We start from the raw sequence: 20,744 nt of genomic DNA, 5'->3' as shown, positions 1-20,744 counted from the left end.
GCAGGATTTATAACCCGCAGCAGGATGCAGTTTGACACCAGCTGTAATCAGGAGAGCTGTCACCACAAGGACAGCTGTCTGGCCATGCCAGCTCATAAAAAGGGATGGAGAAACCCTAAAAGCAGTGGCTGCCATGCTCATGGGATTTAACCCTTCCCTGAACAGCTTGTTACAAAAGGGAAGGCCTTGTAAAGACGCAGCTTGCCTCAGCACCACCAGAGACAGTTTCCATATAAGCTCTCACGCCTCTCCACTGCAATTAATGGTTTGGTTACGAAGTGATAACCGAGACGGTATCAGGAGATTTTCAGTGAGTTCCAGTTCCAGGCCAATAGCTACTTGTATCAAAACCAGTCACTCATTTAACAAGCTGTGTTCAAGATCAGAGTGATTTATGACCAGATCAGCTAAGTAAGGAAATGAGGAGAGCCAGGTTGCAATGATGGTCAGCCATGGACAGCAGGGCACCTGTGGGCACATCAGACCTGTGTGCCAGCATCCCAGATAGGCTTATCCAAAGATGATGGAGAGGGAGGGGATGTAGGGTAATGCTCAAGGGGAAAAAAATTTAAACTTAAAACATTCCAGCAAAAAGCCCTGGTAAGCTGTCATTATTGAAACATCTGAGCTGGCAGGGCGGATCACAGAAACCATTTATGATTTAACGTTAATTGAATTAGTTATGTCTGTTTGCTTGTGTTAAACAACTCGCTTCAGTCACCAGCCAGAGGGATCCACCTGCACATAGCTTACACTGAGGTGATGCATCCACCCTTCACTTTTGGATAGTGGACTTGCCTGAAATGGCATTCTTGGATAACTTACATATATGCTGTGGTTTTGTACAATCAATGATAATCCTACCCTCAATAGGCAGATGCCAGTGCCGGAGCTGGGGACTGTGCCTTCCCAGGAGAGAAGAGGTCAAAATGTGGAATGATCTGGGCAGAGAAAGCGGCAATATGGCACTAAGTGCTGTCATTCTGTGGACACTGCTGCACTAAGCAGCAGATCTGCTACTCCAGGCAGAATGGTAAGATTTTGAAAAACAGAGTATCCCACAGGAAAGATCGTATGGGGAGAAATAATACATTATTGTAATTACAATCCTGGTTCAGGGCCTCTGGAATCTGGCAGTTTAGATCCAGATCCAAATGCTGTCTGTGGCTTGGACTGATGTTCTGCAAAGCAATTTTGCCATCCTGCTAAAGTCCTCGTGGAGAGATCAGAAAGAGAGAAAGACACAAACACTTCAGAATGGCAAGTGTGCTCTTAATTACACAGTGACAAGCATTGAGAAAGAGTATAAAACAATAACTGGGTATGTCTTAATTTTGGAAGAATTATGATACAGTGTTAATCAATACTTCTTTTCCTATTCCCCACATATCAGCACCACATGTGTCACTTTAGTCTCTACTTTTCTCATGTGGACATAGAACAACTTTTCTATTAAAGGTTGCTACAAAATCACATACCTAATTAGCATGTAATTGTAGGAGGGACACAAACTGTTACTTTGCTCTGCTGACTTTGGTAGTAGAGAAGCTGCTGCTCTCCTAGCTGTGATCAAACAGGTTTGTCTCCAGGACATATGGAGGTGAAGGCCTTGTCCCCTTCCCTTCACCTGCATAACCAGTTGAAGCTGGTACAGATGCTCCTCTAAAACCCCTGATGTCTAAGGGACATCCCCTAACCAGAGCCATTCCTGGGTCTGGAGATAGTACAGTTGTGTCCCAAAGACACCTAGGTGCAGAGGAAAAACTCTGCAGAAAGTGCAACATAATTGGTGGAAAAGGAAGGCTTTAAGGTGATATTCACAGAGGAGAATGAAGGGAGAACAGCAGCCTTCTTCACTGCTTCTCCCAGGGCTCCTATTCATACTGTGCTGGGATTTGCTAGTGGAGGTAGCCGCTGCTTAATCAAATCCAGTTTCCCTACTCATATTTCTGCTGAAATTTGCTTTCTGTACACCGACCATTTACTCCAGCTGCAAATCCATTCTGTTAAAAGGGAATAACCAAGCTGAAAGGCAGCTTACCGTAATGGAGTGCAGTCTGGCCTTCCCCATCCTGAAAAAGAAATAGACTATTTTAGAGGCATAGGAAACATCATGGGGATGCAAGTAAATCCCAGTTTAAAATGAGTAAGCTGAATCACAGCAATATTTTAATTGACTAGATAAACAGCCCAGGACATGCAGGTGCCTGGCAATTAGGCTTTGAATCATCATCCACCATCAATCAGTATTGATTAATAATCAATATCCATCCACCCATAAGAGTGCGTGGATCACATAATGACATGAGTATAATTCAGTTCATAGCGTTATCACTTCCAGGCCATAAAAATGAAGAATTTCCAATCCTATGGCCTTACTTTGGGACCTTCACTAATCCTGAAGCTTTAGTGCAAGATACTTCTATGCAAGCCCATCCTTGGCCCCCATGCTTCACTAAAGACAAGGGAAAAGCACAGGGATGTTGGTACAGCTGAGTTTGCTGCACTCTTCAGCACAAGGGAGCACATAGGGGAAAAAAAAACAGCACTTTTCTTCCACCTGAATAAATCTTTGGTCCCTGCTCTTCAGTACTGAGGTATGACGAAGGTGGACCCAAAGCCTGAGTAAGTTCTGTTGGGCTGCTGGCATCCCTGCAGGATGAGAGTGAGGAAAGGGCTATGTGCAGTGCTTGGGAGTGAGAGCCAGTTGCCAAACTCATGCTTGTGAAACACCTGCAGCAAGGCAAATGCAAAGCAAGCCACATGATTCGAAGATGTTGGCACACAGCTCCCTCTTCAAGCTAACACATACGCCACTGCACTAGCTGCAATGGTTTGGGAAGCATGTCCTCTTCCCAGACTCTGCAAGCATGGCCACGGCTTTGCTGGTGAGCAGTTGATGCTCATCCATCCACAAGACACATCCAGGCACCTCACTATGCTGCAGCCTTGTCCTGCCACAAGAACAGGTGAAATAACAGAAGGGAAGAATTACTGGCCCCTTTGCTTTCACTACCCCCCCAGGATTAGCCTCTAATTCAGTTCTTTGCCTCCTTAATTTATTTGCATCTGTTTATGGAGACTTAGGTTTTTAATTACCATCATCTTTAGGATTAAGGTGCTGTAGACAGGCTGCTGTGGATTCTGGAGCAGGCAGAAGGGAAAAGAAAAGCAAAGCAGGTAGAAACCCCATAGCTGTTTGAAGACTTATTTTGCACCTTTGAAGGTTTCCCAGCCTGTTATTCTGTTTGATACCAACCCTGTTCAGTTGAGGAACTAGGAATGACCTGTGTTTCAGAGTGGGAGATCCCACGCTTTGCTCTGGGACATCACACTAACAGGACAATCACAGGAGCAACAGGGACAAAAGACAAAAGCCAGATAAAGGAGGCATTTGCCACCTAAACATCCATTTCACATCTTTTCTGAGCAAAAGATGAGGGGTTGGATTTTTCCTTCCATACGCTGCTATGCCCCATTCGTGGAACTCACACCAGTGTTTGGAGGTGCCTCATTTTTAGGACTCTATGAACTGAAGGAATCAGGGACAGCATTCATTGATTATTCCACATTAATAAGGTAACAGACCTGAGCCAGAGGCACTGAGCAGTCCTTAAGCACATGCCTGCTCACAGAAGTGACAGGGCCGGCACTGACTTCAGCAAAACATGGAGCAGGGCTGGGGAAGAATAGGCGTGAGTGCTATGAATGAGTTATTGGAAAGGCAGGCTTTCAAATATGCGGGTTGTGTGTGGGATGGGGGATGGGAAGCCAGCTCCCCTCTGCATCACTGCCTTCAAAATTGTAGCTGACAAGAATGGGATTGGAGACATGCAGCAGAAATACCTCTTCCCTTGCTGCAAAACTCTGTATAAAACACATAGGACTGCTCCAGGAATAGTACAGCCATTTTGTTCCTCTTCCAAAGGCCTGTGTAAAGCACTGCTGCTTCAGCAGGAGGCTGGGGGCTAACGAGACCTTTTATTTCTCTTACATGTACTTTCTGGCATTTATTGGGCTAAGAAGGGAGTGCAAGTCCCAGCACACAAAATGTGTCTCTTTCTTCTCTGAGTGGTTTTTAAAAAGAACTGTTAATCCCATGTTATGCAAACATTGTTTACCCTTTATGTGGCTTGGTTTTTACCCTTTTGAGCCTAACAGTTGGCCAAATGCTATTTGTTATACTTCTCAGATGCTGTGTTATTTGCTTGTATTTTCTCTGTGACAAATTTTAATCCAGGTAAATTGAAAAAGCTTTAGTGTGGTCACTCACAAGAGGCCTTGAAATGCCCTCAAGAGGCTGCTGATCTCAATCCCTCTTTGATTTGGCTTTTTAGAGCACCATGCCTAATCAGAGCCTGAGGTGCCCAGCTTGGCTCTAGGTTTGGCAAGACTGAGCCTTCAGCGCGAAACGGTCACACCTGGAAACTAAGTCAAAGACCGGCTGTGAAAGTGAGGATTACAGCTCCCCTTGTGGAAATTACGTGAGATGAATACCGCCTACCAGGCACTGGAAATGTCTGTTTTGCAATGAAAGAAGACATGAAGAAGTGGTCTTAAGATGAATTCTAGCTGACCTTGGTGAATGGGGTATTTCCTGTTCTGAACAGAAAGCAGCAGTTTCTGGATCACACTAGGCAAGGTGTGGTGTGTCCTTCTCCCAGGACATGCCTCTGTTGGGATGAATTACCCCAAAGGGCGAGTGGACAGGAACAACCTGCCACAGCCTGTCCTCACCCCACTGCACCCTGCCCAGGGCATGGTAAATGTCACCGCCCAGCCAGGGATCACTGGCACCAGCCGGAAGAGGGGCACCCAAAGCACATCCTCCGCAGCCAGGAGAAATGCACTGATGCCACTGGTGGGTGATCACATGGAGTGGTGATCAGATGGACCATTTTGCTCATCTGGCTTGCAAGCAGAGGCATGTCTTGGTTTAACTCCAGCCAACAACTAAGTTCCACGCAGCTGCTTGCTCACCCTTCTGCCAGGTGGGATGAGGATGAGAATGGGAAGAAGGTAAAACCCATGGGTTGAAATAAGAACAGTTTAATAACTTAAATGAAGTAAAATATAGTAATACTAGAAATAATAACAAGAATGATAATAATAATCGGGAACAACCAAAATAAAACAAAAAAAAGAAAAAGAAGAAATAAAAATTCTGAAAACACAAGTGATGCAAAACCGAGCTGCCCACCACCCACTGACTGATGTCCATCCCATCCCCAAGCAGTGATCAGTGGCTTGTGGCCAACTTCTCCCAGTTTCTGTCTTGAGCACGACATGCTGTGGTATGGAGTATCCGTTTGGCTAGTTTTGGTCAGCTCTCCTGGCTTTGTGCACCCAGTCACGAGCAGAACATGAGAAACTAAGAAGTCCTTGATTTAGAGTAAGCACTACTTACCAATAACTGTGCAATAACTGCTGTGTTACCAACATTATTCTCAGACTAAAGTCAAAATGCAACACTGTACCAGCTACTAGGAAGAAAATCAGCTCTATCCTAGCCAAAGCCAGGACAGGGCAGCTAATATGAGCTTCCGTAGCATGACAGAAGCACAAAGGTGTTGAGTAGGGGAGTTGGGGAGTGCAGAGGAAGAGATAGGTAGCTCCGGAGCCAATGCTGAGCTCTGCTCTCTGGAGGATGCCTAAGAAAAAATCCCTTTCATCATAATGCGTTAGTTGGAACAATGTCAATGTGACATCTTAAAAAGGAGGAAATCAGTGCTCTGATTCAGTGAACTTCAACACGGAAGTGTGGAAAAGTTATGCCCAAAACACTAATACGTTTGCTTTTGGCTTGCAGGCACTGGCAGGTACCTCTCCCAGAGCCCTTTTAGCAATACCCTGCCTATAAAAATAAGGAGTTCATGGAAATGGCAAAACCTGTACAGGCAGACAAAAGACAACCAGAAAGGAAGGAAAGACCATTACACACTCAAATGCACGAGTGCTCAGTCCCACACACATAAGTTACCAACTAACAACAGATCACTTTCAAGCTTTCCTCTTGCTTCCTAATGCCGTGCCTTTTACAGCCTCCTGGCACATCTGGCCATGGCAGGATGACAGCCAAGCTGCATGGCCTTCCAGGGAGATGAGAGCGTTTCCTCGTACTTCAAAACTAAACCCAAATGTCCATATCTACCAAGCCCATCAAAACAAAGATGCTACAAAATCACTGGTACCTCCTACATCCGTGGTCTGTGACATATGTCACTCAATGAAAATCCAACTACCAGTGGGTAACTTATTGGATAACAGGATTTTGTTCTGCTCCTGAGAAATTCAAGCAAGAGAAATGAGAGAAGATGGACCGAGCGCAGATGGACCAACTGTCTTATCCGTTAAGTGGTACTATGGCTACTGCACATCAATTTTATCTTACAAGTGATAGGATTATATTGGTCTTGCCATCCCATGTTCATTCCTTGGGAATTTCTGTACCCTGCTTAACCTACCACAAGGTTTCTGGACCAGGGAGCAGAGATATGGAAATAGCTTGGCTAAGCTGAGCTGAGAGGCTGCACATGCTATAAAACATAACTGCTACTGCCCATCATGGCAAGGAGACCTTGACATACCAGTGTTCGACTGTGCTGGTTTCACTGGAGAGTTTTAAAACCAGAATATATACATAAACACTGAACTTCCAGACCTGCATCATTTGCTCTCCAAGCTGCATGCAGAAACCACTGTGAGTGGGAGGGCAGCCCTAAGGGAGACATTGTCTCTTCCTCCATTCCACGTGTTTTATTTACCAGAGAAAGAGGAAAACCAAAACCATGATGGTTACCTGTGTGAGTTTGGTCCAGCTAGACCCCGTATTGGCAATGAAATTGGGGCTAGACAGCCCTCCACACCAGCTCCTTGAGTGCTGGTCCACACTGAGACCTCATCTCTGTGCCTTCAATCACATTTCCAAGCAAAGACACTGTGAGTGTGAAAAGCACGGCAGAAAATATATACCCTAAACTTGCTCTTCTAAGGGATAGCACATGCAATATTTATTTTAAGGTATCTTTCCCTGCGTCACCTCTTCTTTCTGTTCATTTTTGGCACCTTTTAAGGGGCACGCTTGTTCCCATTGACAGGCTCCAAATGTTGGCAGGGATCACAGGAGATAAGACCAATGAAGTGATAAGAGTGTTTAACAGTGCTGGATCCTGGGCAGCATGGATGGGCAGAGGGAAGATAAATATTTACACTACATCTTTATAAGGTGAGTGAATAAAAAGGGCTAGAATAATACAGCCTCTGAACAAGCACTAGTGCTTAGGAGCTATAAATATAAATCTCTGTAGCCTCATGACACACACTCACTCAAGCCAGGAAGATGAAAAATAGCAAGAAAATACTTCCCTCCACTTTTAAAAAGGGTTTTATTTCTCATTTTTTTCCACTTTAGACTTCAACTTCCCAACAATTTACTTTAAACTCATCATCTTCTTTTTCTCTCTCTGAAATTTTATCCCCAAGATGACTGAGAGTGAGACTACAGCTAAAAGCATATCAGAATTTACATGCTAATACCCACCAACACATAAAACCAGGCAATGCGGGCTAATATAACCAGTCTGAACTCCACCAGACACTTCAGTAGATTCTCCCAGTACAGCCTTTATTTTCATTGACATGCTGCTTTTGCACACAGCAGCTTGGGTTTGGACACATACATTAATATATGTAAAATGAATGCCTGCTCAGTCGAAGCAGATAGATGAGTGGACTGCTGTGTCTGCAAATGCTGGCATAGAAAAGCAATGACTTAGTCTGAACGTGAGCCTGTTCTTTTAGAAACCCTACCTTAGACCTGGGATGCACCCACATGCACACAGACATTTGCTTTTAGCTGCTTCCTGAGCCTTAAATAATGTCAACAGTGCATCTGAGAAACAAGACCATCTAACAGCTTTGTGTCAGAAGAATCCAGAGTCCCAAATAGTTCTGACCCTTGAAAAATAAAGCAAATCTTTATGTTTTCTCCCCACTTTTTATCTTTTTATTATGCTACAGCAAAATATACTTGTGACTGTTTACCTTTGCCTGCTATTTTAGATGGTGTGGCCCATATAAAGATAATTAATTAGCTAGTGATTGTGAAGTGCTTGTAAAGTTATGGTTGTTAATGTTAAGTGTAGGCTGTTGTGAGACATTACCCTGTGCACCCTTGGTACTGGCTCAAAGGCACTCTTCAAGGACCAACACTCTGAGACAAAGGATACAGAGCAACCTCCATCAGAAGCAAAACCAAATTCCATGCATTGGCCATGAAGAGCTGTTATTTGGGGATTGCAGATAGCCTAGACAGACAGGTACAGGGCTTGGGTATCCTGTAAGTTTGGTTCCTCAACTAACTCTTCCACCTCCCTTACATGTCGGTAGGCTTGGTAGGGACCCCTCTGTTACTGAGCTATCCCTCTTTAGGAGCTCTCTTTTGTGTCCTCTTCCTATTCGGACCTTTTCCTGCACTTTGCCAGGCATATATCCACAAGGATGGAAGGTGCTAGACAGATCTTTATCATCACCTCTCAGGCCCTTCTCCAGAGCCTACTGCCAGGCTATCATTTGGCCTATCTTCTAAGTGCCTCACAGATAAATTAGATCTGCACAGAGAAGCAATTATTACATTTCCAATGGCATGAACCCTTACAGCACAATCTGCTACTGAAAGGCAAAGAAAATTGCATTAACTTTTGTTTGATTCAAAATCATGATCAAGGGAAGAGTGATACTGAAGCCCTTTAAAGCCAAGCCTCTGAGCTGGGGATCTTTCTGTCTGGGGACCTCCCTTTTCATATTTGCTGCCTGAGCTCCTGCTCAGTTCATTTAGGTGCAGTAATTTGGAGCAGCCCTCCACTTGCAAAGCTGCTGTTAAAACCAGAACTAAGAAAGCTCAGAGCAAATACGATGCCCAGGAGCCACTCATTCCCTCACAAAGCCTGCATCTGCTAATGCACCCAAATGCCACTGGCCTGAGGAGTTCAGTGTGCCAGGGCTACGCTAATCCCTCATCGCCCTAGTTTCTAACTGGTGGTGTACCTAAATTTCCAAGTGCAATTTCAATGGGATTTATTACATCTACTATCATCAGCATGTAGTGCTGCTGGCACAGATACAGACTCTCAATATTCCTGTGCAGACATGGCTCTCTTTAATTGCAGAACAAACTGATTTCTGAATTTACTCAGTGGCTCATGCAGCAACAGCGAAACTCTCAGGCCTGTATTCCTGCTGACCATTGCACCCCAATTTACAGCTGGCATTCTGTGCACATCTGTATTATTTGTACATGCATATTCATAGGTTGCTCCAAGACATATTTGCTACTGCCTGTTACTTCCAGCACCAAGTATTTTTCTGGTCACCAAACAAGTGTGTTGATGCAATATAAAAGCTGCCAGAAAGCTGCAGGTTTCCTCAGCCCAGGGATCGAAAGTATGTTTGGAAAGAGCCAGTGCTGAGAGCTGTAACAAGTGTTGGAGCACTGCAGCTGAGCCAGCCTCCAGTTAAAACATGCAAATACAATCCCAAACTGCAAATAGGACAATATTCCTAAGGGCAAGACACTAAAATCTCTCTTTTCAGGGTGCTGCCCTAGCCCCTCCCTGCGTAAAAGTTAGTAGCTCTTGTTCTGCTTTATTATTTTAGAGTGGCTGAGGCAGATACCTGGCTATTTAAGGGGCAGGATAAATGGGCTGAGATAGCTTTCCCATCCCAATTCACTAGGGAACGCTTGGAAATTCCACCTGACACCGGGACTGCGCTGTGCTCTTAAACAATCTCCCGTCTGATCCGATTGTTCCCCAGTGGGGAGGCAGGCTGCAGCTAGCTCAAGAGTCATTGATTGGATTAACAGCCTAATTCCCAACAGATGAATAGAATACTGATGTCTTGTCAGCCCACATCATAGAAGGAAAACACAATCTGCTTCTACAGCCCCGAAATTTAACCCTTTGTTTCCACATTCCCCCTCCCCAGGCACAGGGCTGAACGTACTGGTCCAGCACTTTCAGCTCAAGAGCCTACCCTTTTGAATGAGAAAAGATATATTAACCTTTGGGATGCTTTGCCTAATCACCTACATGCCATGGGATCATATGTTAATTTCCATGAGGTTGGTTTTGTAAGAAATAATCTTTTCATCCTTTCTAGAAAGAAGAGATTTATACCAGGGACCTTAATTTTTCTTTTTCTTCTCTATTTTACTATTTTCCTTTAAAGGAAATACTGCAGGCTTCACAGTAAGCGGCTGAAAATTCATTAGCTTAACAATACTTATTCTGAAATATACAGATACTGAAGGTTTTCCGAGTCTATAATTTGATTAGTAGGACAGATCTTCCTAGAGAGAAGCATCCAGCCGCGTGCAGAAGAGGCACTCCTGCAATACCCTCTCCCTCCAGCAGCTCTTGGCAAGCCGTGGGGCAGGGGAGAAAAGCTGGGCACATCATTTGCTCTCAGAGATCACCCATTCTCCACCTCCTAATGGAGACACTAATGTTTTCTTACCTCATAGAAAGACTGTGATAAGAAATTAATTGCTACTGGTCAAATGTTCACTGCTACAGAAGCAGGACTGTGTGCATATTAAAGAGATTCCCCAAGAACAAAATTTATTTATAGACTCCTTGGCACTGTCTGCATTTATTTCCTTGCTCAGGAGACAAGAATAAATAAAAATAATCTGGTTTAAAGGAATGTATTCAAAATGACTTATTTTTCTCTCAGATCCATTGGGGTTTGTTTCCTTCTAACAGCTACCTTTTATACTTGCATTTACAAAATAGGCAAATACATCTCTGAATAGTACTTTTTTCAGCAGCAATCCTAGAATACACACAGAGAGTTACAGCACTCAGGCCAGGACTGTAATCCATACTGAGAGGTGGCCTCCATTATTCCTTAGCTCTAAAAAAGTAATTAGCCCAGCACTAACTAACATGACAAATAGGAAAGCAAGCATGAAAAGATGAAGATGCAAACCCTTCCCTCTGCCCCCTTTTAACAGTACCTGCTAGCCATGACAGTTTTCCAGACTTCATATTTTCACAACATTAATACCAATACAAAAAACTTGCTAGAAAATTGAAAGAAAGAAACAGGCCTTCCCTCTCCTGGCTGCCAATACATCACCTCTTCAGAGAGCCCTGTCTTCAAAGAGATGCATGGTGCTCCATGTTCAAAACACCATCAGTGGGAAGGCAACAGTGTGCATTAATGTCAGAGCTGCCTTAACAAAAACAATTAGTGAGAGATGCTGCATTGACTCAAACAATTCAATTAATGCAGTGTTAGTGCTAGTATTTTAAAGTCATTTGAATTATTAGCTCCTTTTACAATTTGAAACCATAATGTTTCATTTTCATTCCAGATGTGAATTGTTCCAGAATGGCAATAAATAAATAAGTCAAATGACCCCTGTCCAGTTCAGCCTCTGTCCTGTAATATGGCTGCATTGTATATTGATGAATCCAGGTTAAGAATGGGGACTGAGGCAGTTGTGCCCTGGAACTAGCAGACTGCAGGTTTTATAAATACATACAGAAATAATTAAAATCTAAGGGGTTTAGAAGGGTTAATCTCCTTTAAATAATCTCTGCCACAAAGCCTGTAAAGTCACTGCTGGCACCATGCCCGCATGGGACCGGCTGTCGGATATCAGGACAGCACGTGTGGATGGGAGCAGAGAGATTAAGTGGAAGCACTGCTGTGGTGGCATATCAGCCATGCTGTTCCCCTGCATACGGCTCCTCTGGTCACTACTGAGGGGCTGGAAATGCTGTGAGCAGGATCAGATCCAGCATCAACCAGCAAGTCAGCATGCCACTTGCTCCACCTGATAGAGAGAAAGAAGCTTGATCAGGATGCTAAATTTAGCAGGTTGGATGGGAGACAGTGGGAGTCAAAAGCACTGCTGCCACTGCTCAGTTCACCTGAGTCCTTTCTGACTTCAAGGCAAATGCTGGCTTACATTTATTTAAAGGGATTCAGGACTTTGGAAATAACCTCTTTTCCTACACTGGCTTGAACTCACAGGCTTGGGTGGCCAAAGAGTTGTTGCACTTTTAATTGTCAGCTGTAATGGACTCGGAGCTGCCACTCTGCTTTTCAGTACACCCTCTTTGTATGAACTGTCATTCTAAAGCCAACAACTGCGTGCCCATTAGAGGTAAAGACATGCAAAAGAAAGCAGGGAAACCACCCCTGTGTGGACCAAAGCAGTGTGTCCCACTCATGGCTGAACCCATGGAGTTTGATTTCCATTGCTCTGAGCAAAAGCAAGGTCAACTGAAATGCCCAAGAACCCTGCAGTAGCGGCTGGAGCACTGGCAGGGAAGTTGCAGTACCCTGACAACTGCAGGCATGGTTTCAATGTGGCACAAGAGGAGCAGAGGTGCTGCTAACAGCCTAGGGATATTTTTCTCTTTTAACTCAAGTGAGGATGAAGACTCTGGATACTCTGTTTTGGTCTCATAAACCTTCCTTGGCCTGGTGTGCAAAATCAAAACTTTCCATGTTGAGATGGTCTGAACCACCCTCTGAACGCATGAAATGAAATCTGAATTTTATTAAGCCAAGCTTGGGAAAGCCTGGGCTAGCAGGGTAGCTGAGTTATAGTGGTTGATGACCATCATCTTGAAAGACACTTTATTTTAGTCTTCTTTTATAAAAACCCAATACCTAGGACTTTGCTCACATATCTCAAAGCATCTCAGGATAGTGCTGTGCCCTGCAGCCTCCAGACAGCCTTTTCCTCCCAGGCATGACTGTTTCTTAAGGACAAGGACTCCTCTTTGTGGCTAATCTGGAATTAGAGAGATTGTTTGCACACTTACAGATGTCTGCCAGAGGGGGAAGGCATCAGAGCCTGGATCCTGCCCCACAGTGGACCACTGCCAGGGAGGCGCTGACTGCATGTGTTGACTTAAGAAGCTCCCGTCTCATCACCTCAAAGGGTTGCTGTTTTTGTTATATCCAGCAGCCTTTTAGCAGCCTCTGTGAATTGTATTAGTAGCTGATTTACCATTTTTTATTTTATAAGGAATGAAGCTACTCTTTCATTTGATCAGCCACCACCAAGTACAACTACACATCAGACTCTGAAAACTTGCCTCTCAGTCTATGATCATTGGGACTGTTTCCTGATGGAAGAAAGCAGAAAAGGAGAAATAAACAGAGAGGGAAAAGGTTTATTGGTACTGCTTATTCACAGACAGTCAGGTTTCCAAACAGCTATTAATAAAGTGCCAACCCTAAAAAAAAAAAAAAAAAAAAGGAAAAATGTCTGGAGGAAACTGCCTCAAGACATCAAACTACATCAGTAACTGGGACTTCTTGATGGAGCCACTGTGCTATTAAAATAAAGCTGAACTAAGTACTTGCAGTTTGATCTGTCATTACTTATTTAGTGAGATGCAAAATTAATCTTCACTTTGAAGTCCTCTTTCAAAGTCTAGAGGCAGCACTTGTTCTCTTCTTGTGCTCTGTAACAGAGGTGTTCCTAATGAAATTCAGCAGGAGTTGGAGGCAACCAGGGAAAACCATGGCCAACTTTATAACAGACAGATTTATGTTCAGGGGTGTCCTGCTTTTTGAATGAGTTATTCTGCACAGGGCAGGAATAACTGGTTCACCATTCATGGGTCATGCAAGCACAGCAGAAGGTCAAGTTCCCTGGTGGTGCTCAAGCCGAGCTGAAGGCTGGGACTGCTGTCACGTCTGGGGCTGAGCTGAGTGGGTCCATCCCATTTCCTACTAAAGCAGCGCAGAGAGTCTGCTGGGACCCGGACATCTGTCCTCAGCACTCAGAACTGAACCAGCCTTTTTGCACTGGGTGGATGTCTGGGAAGGAGCAGATGGCAGGTACTGGTGGCGGTGACCAACGTGGGGCAGAGCTGAACCAGTGACCTCGAGGTGAAAGGCTTCGTATTTCCCATTATCAATCCCCAGAGCCCCTTCCAAAGTAAGTGTTGATACATTAATCTTTGTGACTGATGGAAACAAACTAAAAATATAATGTTCCACAGGGGAATCTTTATTTCTTTTGAACCAAAATTATGCCTAAAATATAAAGTTAAGGGCATGCTTAGGTTTTGGTCTTTCATCAAAAATATTACTAGTTAAATGCCACCCTTTTTGTCTTCCACGTACCAAATCTGAAGAGCACATCATCACACATTAGTCTCTGAGCACAGCCTGAGTGTGGATTGCTGCAGTAAATAATAAACTTTGTGTTTCCTGCTGTGCGTGCTCTCTTCCTACATAGTTTAATAACAAAGGAGTATATTTAGAACTGCTGCTGGAGTGCCTCGATGAAGCATGTTGTGTAGGATAAATACCTCCACATCAGGACACTTTTCAAAGCCATCAAGCAGAGGGGTCAGTCTGTTGCCTTTTTTTTAAAAAAAAAACCAACCAAACCTGCACAAGCTAATGCTTTAAGAGTGTCTTGATGGAATCAGGGAAATTGGATTGTCCCCCCATTTGCTGGCCTAAAACAAGTCTTTTTTTTTTATTTATCCCATTAGAGAAACACAAGAGAAACCTTTTAAATGTCACTAAAATTTTCCCTGAATTGCAAAACCCAGTCAAAAGGGTTTTAATTTTCCTGGAGACCTCTTAAGTAATACAGTATGTCAAGGTTTAATACACAGCTTGTAAGGGATTTTCTATATTCTGTGCTGTTTCACCAGGGTGACCCTGTAGGGTCGGTCGCGTTTGCTAGGTTCATTCCCTGCCAGCACTGAGCTGCTCAACTAGCCCATACCACTTTAGATCATTTTTGTTGAAACAAATAGAGGCAAGTGATAAAGAGAAGAGATGTAGCTTCCCCTGGATAGGTCTGGGATTTTCAAAAATTCAGCTGTGCTGGTCACTCTCCAGTAATTTTATTCTGTGACTTGGAACCTTGTTTTTGTGAGAGCCTGTAATTTATAGGCTTTATTTACTTATTTATAGGAGGACTAGAGAGACTTGGCAAGAGGCACCTATGTACAAAAGGCTCCAAATTCCCCTGGAGTATTAATATGACAGACATAAGTTGCATACCAGAGGGGGAGCCCAGTATTTGCATGGAGCCCATGCAAAACTGGCAGCACACAAAGCGGTAAAGCACGCTACCTAAAGACAGCAACACAGTCACACACCCTTTAAGGGCTGGGCTAGTGCTCACTCAACCCTTGTTGTCCCAGTGGCTGAGGGTATTAATGACAAAAAAGCTTCCCCTGGCCCACCTTGCTTGTCAGCCAGACTGTAAACTGGAAGCTATGGGTAATCTGTTCTTCCAAGTAATCCCAACTAGTAATGATTGCTACTAAAATAAACTGTTATTTTGCTTTGATAGGATAAGGGAGTTCACTATTCATGCTGCCCCTGTTTCTTTTTGCAAATAGTGAACACATTGTCATACCACAGCAGAAGAGGACCTCAGATGATAAGTCATTTTAGGCTGACCGCATAATTCTCTCCAGTCCTGGTTTTGCAGGGACAGAAGGAACTGGAGGGCAATGAGCATCCAAGCTGGAGTACATCAGCCCTCAACCTCTTGTCCCTGAACTCACACGCACACTAAGAACTGGGAAAGGTGCAGAGCCAGGGAGAGCTAGGAAGAGGAGGCAGATCTCAGCCTCTCAACTAGTTACAATAAAACACAGCCCTGAGACTAAGACACTGTCTCCTGATCTTCCCTACAAGAGTATATAATCTATTTTACAAAATGTCAAAATTCAGTATGAAAATTGGAAAAAGGGGGTAAAAGAAAAAAAAATCAGACTGGCTGGTTATTGGACCAAGGGCTGTGTTAAAAGGATCAGGAGGTGGTGGGCCAAGTGGTGGGGGAGGGAATGGGATAAAGTAGTGGGTCTAATCAAATCAGTTTAAAAAGCTGCAGCCTCTCCGAGTTAACCTTGCCAATCAGAGAGTGAGCAGGAGCATGTCTGTGCACATTAAAGCTGGAGCGTGTCCTTGAACCCACAGCGCACTCCATCCTCCCCCCGGCAGCCCACGCAGGCTGTGTACCCAGCTCCATTGGCAGACAGCAGGAGAAAACCCCAGGATTAGGCACCCTCCTTAGCCCCGCTCAAGTGGAAGTGAACACGGCAAAGGCAGCTCGGATGCTTCCTTGTGATTAGAGGTGAGCTCACACGATTAAGCCAGCAAGAGTTGGAGAAATGTTAAAAACAAACAAAAAAAGGAAACAAAAGGAGAAACCCTCCCACTGACAAATGCTGTCCTATTGAGTCTGGCAGCTGTGAGATGCATTACTAACCTTTGCTAATGACTAAGGGCACTGAAGTCACTTTAAAATAAATATTCACTAGGAATTACACGGGTAATCTAAGGGGATTATCCTGTTGCCTTAACAGGTCCACAGGTCCATAATCTAAATGCTAAATGGTCTACACAAGTGTTTGCATTAATTTTGACCCAAATCAACCCTTCTGTTAACAGCTGTAGAAAGCCAGATTCAGTTTTGGAAATCAAGTCTCTGCTTTGATTTAGCATTCTTATAAATTCCCCCAATCCTCTGTTTTCTGAAGGAAAAATGGGACTGAGCTCCTGGAAGCCAGGAGCCTGCCAGCAGCCAGGGAAAGGCTTAGCAGAAACACAAGTTCAAAACATGAAGCAGCAGGCACAGATCCAGTCTGCCACATAATCCAGTCCCTGTGGCAAAAGTATCCACGTTCAGAGTCTTAGCTCCAGCCCTTCTTCCCTACAGAGACAAGGGAAAGCACAGCATGGAGAAAATGAGCTCAGCCATAAACAGCGGCCAAACCCCAACCACTCTGCACCTCAAGTTTCCTCACCTGTAGGTGGTGAGGCGCTGACACAGGCTGCTCAGAGAAGCTGTGGCTGCCCCATCCCTGGCAGTGTTTAAGGCCAAACTGGACAGCGCTTTGAGCAACCTGGTCTAGTAAGGGTGTGTCCCTGCCTGTGGCTTGGAATTAGATGAGCTTTAACATCCCTTCCAGCCCAACCTTTTCTAGAACTCTATGATCTGAAGAAACCTGAAGCTGTTTAGAGTCTGCTGTACAACTTCAGGAAAAGAAGAACCAAACACAATGGGAAGCTGGCAGAGAAAACACAGTCCAGAAAAAGATCAGTATTTTAAAAGCTCACTTTTAGTAATGGAGGGGAAAAAACATTTGCAACCTTTAAGCATTTTTAAAGACTTGTTCACAATGTTCAGAAGTTCCTGCCTTTTATTTTTCTTAAGATTAGAAAAAGCCATGAAAGTCTAACCTGGCAAAATCTAATTTCAAAGGAGATCTTCTTTGAAAGCCTTGGCAATAGGAGTGGAAGTGCTATCACCCGCTGAAGGCAGTGTAGGAGGAATGCCCTAACAAAGGCATTTTAAACTCAAATGCCAAGCAAACATTAACAGCAAATAAAGCCACAAATTTACACGCTCTCAAATGAAAAATCATTCTGCTAAATGAGATTTCTTCTCTCTGAAATATGTATTTTTATGAGCTCCTGAATATATGCTAAAAAAAAATTCAACAGATAAAAACAAAGACTTCTGTCTTTAAAGAAGATTAATTCTTCCCTTTCCTTTTTCAATAAACAAACAGTTCCAAAGTTTTCTTCGTCTATTGTAAAAGAATGATAATGGTGAATTGATCAACATCCTCCTCATCATTTTCATCTGCTAACAGTGACCTAAAAGATTTCTTGCTGCTGAAGGAGTCCTGATCAAACCTGGAAACATCTCTTCAGTCTTCACTACGACAGCTCTAAACAAAATACTAATTGCCATAAAAAAAGACACAGTTGCTATTTTCACTTCCTACCCCAGTTTGACTAGGGACGGGATAAGAAAGCTTTTAAAGAGATGTCACACAGACTGATAGGATTGTCCCTGAAGGTGCAGGAGAACTCACTCATAGACACCAGCTCTACGGATGGGCCAGCATCAGCACTTTCTCAATTGATGGATAAATCACACCAGTGAATATATTTGTAGTTACCAATGAGGCCTGGAGCTTTAAACAGAGATTGACAGCACCAGGCTCACCGCAGATTTAAACTAGTAGAAATCACATCTATGTGTCTATTAACAGGGAACACCTGTGGGACTTGCTAATGTTAACTGCTTTGTGATGCAGCTACCAACGATGTATGAATGGAAAGAGAAACCTCTCAGCCATTTCTGTTGTAGCCCTCCTCAAAATAATGTGAAGCCTGCTAGCTGTATTAAACATGGATATTCAAGTATCGGCTGCTTCCAGAAAAGATCCTCCAGAAAGCTGTCAATCTATTCAGGATAACTCACTCTACTGCACCTCCAGGTCATATCACAAAGCCATCCAGCACTTAAAGCAGAATGGAGATGACAACTCAAGAGGTTCAAGTTTGTACCGAACACAGCAGACCTATGTGCCTAAATCTACCAAGAGCATAAAAAGTTTATGCAAATAAAGCCCTTCTGTGGGCTGCATCAATGTCTGATGCCTAATGAAGACTGAATTTGGAAATGCAAATGCACTGATTACTGTATTTCTCTGGGCTGATACAGGCAGCGAGGTAAGGAATAGTTCTGTGCAATATTTGGGGTCAAAGTGTTGGTGTTTGGTTGGTTGGGTTTTTTTTTTGGGGTTGTTTTTGTTGGTTTTTTTTTTCAGAATACCCAGTTATGGGAGATGCTTCCTAAGGAGAACAGGTGAATATGGACTTTGACCATCCTTCCCCTTCAGGAAACCCTTTCTGCTGTAAGCAGGACTTCTAGTTTAAACAGTCCTTTTGCTCTTATTGTTTGCTCTGCCAAACCTAACCCGTCTCTCTGTGACCCTGTGAAGGAAGAAGTCCCAAAGTCCCCATGCTTTTATGCAGTTGTAGCTGTCATCAGAGCAACTGTGCAACAGCATAAAATTCAAAGATAGATAGCCTCACTTGGTGGCTTTTCACACCTTGAGTGCTCAGGAGACAATACCCTTCTCCAAGAAGAGGCACAGTACTGTAGAGTGAATGGTACATATTAATTTCTAAAAGAGGATTTTAATCATCCAACGTCCTCTGCAGTCGCACAGAATTTAATCTCATTGCTGACAGTAGGTGATGGGGGAGCATGTTAAGTGGAAAAGTTGTATTCAAGACCTTCTTGCAGATATGTGCTACAGGCAGTCCCTTGGGATGAAGAAAATGACCCAAACCCGTCTCTCTTGCTGCTGCCTACCCCAGTGCAGGGCCCTGACATATCCTAGCCACTCGCACAGCAGAAATGCAGGCACATTCCCAAAGTTCTGCACAAGGTTCAAGTACATGTAGTAATACAGTTAGCATTTATCAAGGCTTACTTTACAAATATTGATTTATTAATCTAGGCAAGACCCAGGGATATATGCACATCGTATTCCCATGTTAGTCACAAAGCCGAGACATGCAAAAAAACCCACTGTCTGACTTAACTCAAGGTCAAACAAGGAACATAGTCCACAGCCAAGATTAGTTTCAGAATGTTGAGCTCCCAGCACTATACTGTGACTATTAGGACATGCTGTCCTTTTCCACACTAAGTCTTCCCTTTTCTTGTAAGATCTGTCTTTACCTAAGCCTATATTCTGCCTTCATTTAGTAATATGAGAAGAAAAAATAATGAGGAACCAAAAGTTGAAAACCATAAGCTGTGACCTGAGACTCTCCCAGCTGCAAAGGAGACCCACCACAACTGGCTGGCATGCTGGCACATGTCTTCTGGATGGTTATCTTCAGTCTTCTTCCACTTTTACTGAGGACTGCTTGGTCAATTAAACAATTAAGTGCTGAAAACAAAAATCTAAAAGGAATTAATATAAGTTTTACACCAGTTTTAATGGAACCTTAAAGCTTATATGAAAAGTTGTATCGAATTGTGAAACAATTCTGTTTTAGAAACTTCTATGAAACCAAAGTAATGTTAGTTGCAATCACAGCCTAGGATGGATGAAATTCAATGTAGGGCTTTATTCCTGCTAAAATAAAAAATATTTCCCTAATATCTGAAGTTAGGGCAACTTAAGCAATGGCTTAATAGAATACAATTCCATACATCACTACACTTCAATGAAAAATGATGCATGTTTTCAAGCAGCACACATCTGATGCCTACTGTTGTTAGAAAGTCAAACTACTAAGCAGGTAAGTCACTCTAAACTCCTGTAACCATTCTTCTGAGGTATTAGGCCACTTTGGTCTACTAATGGATAAAAATTAAGTATGAGACAACAGATCTACTAGATTTAAAATCCTGAGAAATTGAAAGAATGACCATATGCTTTTGTACATGATAGCCATGTCTGTAGCATGGGAGCACTGCAAAAAAGTATCTGAGTGACAGCTACACACTAGGTCTGAAGGAATAGCTTTTAGAAGACATGAAATTCAAAGCATACTGCAGAACCCTGCAGGAAAACCATGACAACGATTACACACGCTTCTGTATGTCACTGAACACACAGTATGTTTTTTCCACTCTCAGTTTTCCTGAAACATGGTAAATGCGCTGCCTAGGCAGCCAGAGTCAAGCCCAGAGTCTCACTGTAGACAACATACAACATGAGAAAAGAGGATAAAACTTTATGAATAAGAACTGAATGCTTAAAGACAGAATTAAAGCCTATGTTTGGTCCTCATCTTTCTCTAGTTGCTATTTCATTTTGCTCCTAAAATCCTTGTTTTTTTGCCAACAGAATTTGAGCAGGAAAGTTGCCCACCTGAATATGCCAGGCATCTCCTTTAAGTAGTGTGTTATTCATAAAAAC

General features: G+C 43.3%; 1 protein-coding gene across 2 annotated transcripts in view; it reads right to left on the bottom strand.

Annotated features, from left to right (window-relative positions):
- ACBD6 (acyl-CoA binding domain containing 6) overlaps positions 1-20,744 on the bottom strand; it is a 91,400-nt gene that overhangs the window by 2,751 nt on the left and 67,905 nt on the right. For both annotated transcript variants that reach the window (XM_062602382.1, XM_062602381.1), the window contains one exon: positions 2,042-2,072. In XM_062602382.1, coding sequence (XP_062458366.1) covers positions 2,042-2,072 — 31 coding nt within the window. The remainder of the gene's footprint in view (positions 1-2,041; positions 2,073-20,744) is intronic.

The sequence above is a fragment of the Pezoporus occidentalis genome, unplaced genomic scaffold (assembly GCF_034315485.1).
Source record: "Pezoporus occidentalis ecotype Australia unplaced genomic scaffold, CSIRO_AGI_Poc_V1 ctg76, whole genome shotgun sequence".
NCBI lineage: Eukaryota > Metazoa > Chordata > Aves > Psittaciformes > Psittacidae > Pezoporus > Pezoporus occidentalis.
Note: the sequence above shows the minus strand (reverse complement) of the source record. Positions and strands in the feature narration are given on the sequence as shown.